Below are 6129 nucleotides of genomic sequence, written 5' to 3'. Positions count from 1 at the left end.
GATCATTTTATTTTATCATTTGATAATAATAATAATAATAATAATAATAATAATAATAATAATAATAATAATAATAATAATAATAATAATAATGGCATTGCTCTTACAACTTCCAATGAGATCTAGCAATAACAGATAATAAAAAAAGAATGACGACAAGAAAAAAAGTTTGAAATGCATGAAAGATAATAGTGTAGATTTGAATTAAGAAAAGAAAAGACAATGATAAAAAATTATTAATTATAAAATTCAGCAGCAACATATCTCTGCACATGTTAGGTCAAATATTGAAAAAGATGTACATCTGTTTAGTGAATGAGACAATTGAAAAATTGATGTTGGAACTTTAAATAGGCTTCAGGTATTTCACAGCAACCCTTCAAATGTGCTAAATAATTTGCAAGACATTTTGTTTAAAATCATCTGAAATATTTTTATGTACTTTCTTCATTCTGCATGTAGAAACATAATTTAGCCACAAGAAGGAGACATCAGACAAGTTTGGACTACAGTCTATGAGCTGAGCTGCAGAGTCAAAGGGCAGCTCTCAAAATGGAGGTAATTTACAGCACCAAGTCTAAAAAGATACTGTTCACGATGAGGTTTGCATTTTGACCATTGAGTTATTCTCATCTTCAAGCTTCAATACGTTTACATCAGAGGCTATGTTACTAATACTTTTTACTGTGGCTGTGGTTTTTACAGGTAAGAATCTCACATTAAAGTTTTAATATTTTCTAAAATAAATAAAGGTAGTTTAATTCATGTTATCTATTTGTTTAAGGTCTGTTTGGTTAAAAAGTAGCCTAAAGAGTTACAAAAACATTAATTGTCCTTAGACTGCAACATCCTGACAGGTTTGTCTTTTAATTTGAAAAGGATGAAAAATAGAAACCGATAAATGTTAATGTGAGTCAGTTGTACAATAATTTAAACAATTTAATTTTACATATTGTAAAATCCATTACTGTTATTAAACTTTCACTTAGATTTTATACTTTGCATTTTTCTCCTCCAGGTTTCTCTGAAGGAAGTGGAGTGTTACCAGATGGTCCTCTGAATGCATCTGTTGGAGGGACGGTGATGTTCAGGACAAATGTGGCTCCAACAGAAAAACCATTTCTGTTGGTGAGCTGGATGTTTGGTGATAGTGAGAAGCTTATAATAAACTCACTGCCTACTGAAAACTCATCAGCACCAGAGTATAAAGACAGAATCACCCTGTTCAGATTTACTGGATCTTTGGAGCTTGGGGATCTGAAGCTCAGTGACAGTGGAAAATATTCAGTTCTTATTGCAGAAATAGATGGTAACGAGGAAAGAGGATCTACTTGGCTGGACATATATGGTGAGCAGATCTGGAAATCTTAGACAATTTTATTTTTTTTATCTTAAACATTTTATAACATGTCCTTTTAACAGAGATTTTTTATACACTTTCTAATGACCTCTCATCAACCTTTTTTGATTCCTTATTGTGTGACAAAGAGTTTTATCTTGCTGCTTTTACATCAGATTTACTCTCCTCATGAACACTGCAGGGATCCATGTGATCAAAAGATGCGTAGAAACAAATTTTTTTTATACACTTTCTCATCTTTCCTTTTTTGATTCCTTATTTTGTGACAAAGAGTTTCATTTTGCTGTAGATGCTTCTACACCAGATTTATTCTCCTCATGAACACTGGAGGGATCCATATGATCAAAAGATGTGTAGAAACACTTGTGATGATTTTTTAATGTGACTATTTGCTTTATTTTATCTGACTCAGTGTAGAATTTAGCCTTAGTTTCACAGTTGACACTTTTCTTACCATTTAAATTGTTTGGGAAAAAAGTAAACATTTTTATTGAATACTGATAACAGCATTATAGTGATGTGTTTAAGGATAGAATTGGGAACAACCATAATATTAGTGTTGACCGTAGAGTGTTCAGTTTGTGTAACATCGTATCACGTCAAAATATGTAAAGGTATTTTTCAAAAAAACAAATATCATAAAATATAAATTTTAGTATGTTGAAAAGCAAGAATTCTGCAACTTAGATATAAAGATTGTTATTCTTTGAACCCTCCAGCAAAATATTTTTTAGTCTCTTTTCACCTTCTACATTCCTGTTTTTCTTTATTTTGGATTGTGGGATTGTACAAGTCTCATTTTTTTCTGTCCAAAGATAGATCCGGTCAAAATGAATGGCACAGACACAAATACATACATTGTTTGAGTATTTTTGAGCGTTCACAAATCACTCTACGATGACCCTTCAAGGTTCTGAAGTCTTAAGTTGTTGGGGATTTTTTTACATGAATCCTGGTATAACTCTCTCCAACTAACTATCAAATCATTCCCAACAGCCTAAAGTTATCATGTGAAGATCATTGTGTAGATGCACCTCCTGAACAAGCCTGAACTCTCCAGGAACCAGGAACCTACATCCTCTTAGCTGCTGCTCATCTCCTCATTATTATCATCTGTAAAAGTACTGCCATGACTTTAATCTGGCACTGAAGCTCTTAAAACAAGAACTCCCACTTAGTCCTGTGAAACACCAAGTTGGAGAGGGGGATGAGAAGTTCTCCACAAATTAAATATCCTGTGAAAGTGATTTCCACTAACTACAACACTTGTTACAAAACAACAAAACAAACTGTTAGTGGAAAAACACAGTGTAATATTGGTTGATGTTTGCTTGTCATTATACTCTTGTTTTAAGGTACTGTATATTAGCAGTGCTTATATATATTTACATGAAGACTTAAACAAGTGTAGCAACCTTCAGCCCTAAATATTAATCATAAGATTTAATCATCAACATTTCAGTCCTCAGGCCTTTCTCAACATTAATGTGACGACCCTGACTGTGGCTGGTTAAATAAACAATCAGCTAAAGTCAGAGTCAAAAGTTTCTGTATAATTATTTTGTCAGATGATGTGATGATGCGAGATGTGAGAAAATTAGGAACCTCTATAATGACAGCTCTTAACAGATAAATCCTGCATACAAGTCTGCTGCTGGAAAAGCTAGTTGCTTCCTGAATGTTTCTTTGGTCTCAACCAGCTTCAGACTTGACACAGACCACAGGTCTGTAGCTGGGTATCCTCCTCCCTGCTCTGCTGCCTCCTCCTGAAGTGAGAGCAGCACACAGCATCCTGCATGAAAGCCGCCTAAAGCATTGTTAGGTATTTGTCTTGTGCTTTCCGAGTTATATCTAGCTGTCTCTAATTAATTAAAAGTACATATGAAATGAAATTTTCCCGAGCAGCATACGTATATGTTATTGATTCACTTCAATCAAATACATGAAAAAAATGTTTACATCATGGCTTTGAAAAGTACAAGTTTATTTTTCCAGATCAGTAATGGACTGCTGTTTCACGACTCAGCAGTTTATGATTAGCCATCAGCATTGAAAGATTTATAGACTTCATTCCTCTTTTTTGCTGTTTGTTATATCCACTGATTTAATTACTGACTAAAGTGCTATTTTGTCTTACAACCACAGCACCAGTCTCCAGTGTAACAGTAGTTCCTCAAACTACAGACTTGGTTGAGTTCAACAGTTCTGTCCGTCTGTCCTGCTCCTCCTCTGGATCTTCTCTCTCCTTCCTCTGGATGAACAGCAGCTCTGAGCTCACAGCTAGTGACAGAGTTCAGATCACTGATGGAGGATCCAATCTGACTATAATCAATGTGACCAGATATGACCAGGGACCAGTCAGCTGTCAGGTGTCTAATCCTGTCAGTAATGCCACCAGTGAACCAGTAAAACTCTCCATTAGTTGTAAGTTTTTAACCAACATGGTTATTTTTTCATTAAATTAGTTTTCAAAAATCCAAGTTTAGATTCCTGTCATATCTTTCTGAGAAAATTCCATTTGTTTTTGGATAATACAGAAAATATTTTAGGGATATATATTTTTTGAATAAAATAGAGCTTAGATTAGAATAGAATAGAATAGAATAGAATAGAATAGAATAGAATAGAATAGAATAGGATGCATTTATTGTCAATGTAAAGTCTATACTAAAGAATTTCAAAAAGTACTACATAAATGCAACTTTAACACAAGCAATGAAATGTTACAGAATGTTACATCATTTTTTTATTACACAGAGCCAAATACTTTTATAACTTTGCATACAGCAATGTAACTGTGTTCACATTGCGGATTTAGTAAAAATAATAAACATAACATAAACTAAATTATGTTTTTTCTATATAAGTTTTCAGCCAACTGATATTACTTGCTGTTTTCTATCCACTCAGATGGCCCAGAAAACATACAACTAAATGTGTCTCTATCAAAAGAACACTATGAAGAAGGATCAGACATCAGTCTGAGCTGCTCAGCTGAGTCTAAACCTTCTGCTGAATTTATGTGGTTTCTGGATGGAAACCTGCTGCCTGATTTTGGACCAGAACTCAGACTGATGAACATTAAAACAAATCAGAGTGGAAACTACAGCTGTCAGGCCTTTAACAGCAAAACTCTGAGATATCAAACATCCCAACCTTTATCTGTGTTTGTTCTTGGTAAGACAGAATTTTTTTTCTCCCAATTAAGATTCAAAATAAAGAGTGTAATTGCTGTGAAGTAAAGTTTTACATCTCCTTAATGTAAACACAATAACATTCAAAAGACTTGTGCAACTTTGAGATACAAAAACACTTTTGATTGACTTAAAAGTAAATAAATTGAAACAACAACAACAAAAAAACTTCCTCTGAAATTCTCAGTGGGACAGTGACATATAAAGTGCATCACAAGTGCTCCTCTGAATCAGAAAGTATTGTTGCTCAAGTTAGCAGATATTGGATATCTGACTAATTTATTTTATTTTATTTTATTTTATTTTATTTTATTTTATTTTATTTTATTTTATTTTATTTTATTTTATTTTATTTTATTTTGGGAATGGCCTAAGAACCATTAGTATTACTGTTTAAACTGTAATAATATAACTGCCCTAAATGGAAGATGTAAGGGTCACCACATACAGGTTACCAGCTCATATTCCAGGATTTTAATGATCTCAGGACTCAACACAGGACAAATTAAAGGCCTAACAATCCTTGAAGAAAAATGTGTCACCTGCTGCATTTAAAGCTCAATATCTGTAAAAGCTGTAGTAACTTTTGTGTTAAAATTTGTCCATTGGTTCATGAGATATTTTGCTAACAGATGGAAATTGCTGAATCTACCAATTATAGCCAAAGTTTTATTCAAACAGAGTTTTTGTTTGGCATCTCTTTTGGCTGCTGTCACATCAAATGTTACCTCAACATCTCTAAAATTGAGTAAGTTGTAGCCATTCTTCTGTAGGGTAATAGGGATTAGGTGTAGTGCCCATTGTAAGCTTGGATGTCTCCAAAAGGTAATCATTTGTAGATGTTCATCCAATGATTACTTAAGATCCATCCATTGGTTCATGAGATATTTTGCTAACAGACACACAGGGTTGGCGCCAACTAATGCTGGGCGATATGGAAAAAATCCTATATCACGATAACGATATATATCACGATATACCCCAAATACGTACATTGTCAGTTATTCTCTGAAAAATATGAAAAAAATAATCTCATTTCTCACCTTTTTCAAGCTTTATTTCGAAGTGACATTTAACTGAACTTTCACAAATGAGATCTGCTGCATTTTAGTGCAGCAATATATATGTACCTGTTACAACGTAACAGTATCAAATGACAACAGACTCTATTATCTTCGGCCGGCTATAGTTTCACTTTTCGCAACTTTCCCCGGCTCTTTTACAACTTGTTTGACCTTGCACTTTTTGGATTGTTAAATATTCTTTTTCGTGGTTCTTCTTTAAGTGATAGAAGAGGTTTGTTGTGTTGGCGTCAGATGAGAAAACAGTAAAATAGCAGCGTTAGCATTAGGATTAGCAGAGTTAGCATGTTACCTTTTTCTGCTCCGTGTCGGACTTCTTGAACCAAATCAAAGACGTCCCTCTCATTTTGGTAAAAGTCTTTCTTCTTGGGCTGCCTGCTAGCTGTCTCTACTTGTTGCGACCCCGAGTTTGATACTTCATGCGTCTCCATCTTTCAGCACTTATGGTGAAAACACGGCTGCTGTAAAGCAGCGTCATGTCGCAAAACGGAGG

At 34.0% G+C, this 6129-nt stretch overlaps 1 protein-coding gene across 3 annotated transcripts in view; it reads left to right on the top strand.

Annotated features, from left to right (window-relative positions):
• The first annotated feature begins 561 nt into the window (after nucleotides 1–561).
• Nucleotides 562–6129, top strand: part of LOC108235370 (carcinoembryonic antigen-related cell adhesion molecule 5) — a 15505-nt gene continuing 9937 nt past the window's right edge. For 2 of the 3 annotated variants that reach the window (XM_037980453.1, XM_025005750.2), the window contains exons 1-4: nucleotides 562–705; nucleotides 1019–1348; nucleotides 3506–3784; nucleotides 4271–4537. In XM_037980453.1, coding sequence (XP_037836381.1) covers nucleotides 666–705; nucleotides 1019–1348; nucleotides 3506–3784; nucleotides 4271–4537 — 916 coding nt within the window. In that variant the 5' untranslated portion in view covers nucleotides 562–665. The remainder of the gene's footprint in view (nucleotides 706–1018; nucleotides 1349–3505; nucleotides 3785–4270; nucleotides 4538–6129) is intronic. The other variant, XM_025005752.2, reaches the window with a different exon arrangement.

Source organism: Kryptolebias marmoratus, linkage group LG16, assembly GCF_001649575.2.
Source record: "Kryptolebias marmoratus isolate JLee-2015 linkage group LG16, ASM164957v2, whole genome shotgun sequence".
Lineage (NCBI taxonomy): Eukaryota > Metazoa > Chordata > Actinopteri > Cyprinodontiformes > Rivulidae > Kryptolebias > Kryptolebias marmoratus.
The sequence above is the reverse complement of the archived record's forward strand: the minus strand, read 5'-3'. Positions and strand labels throughout refer to the sequence as shown.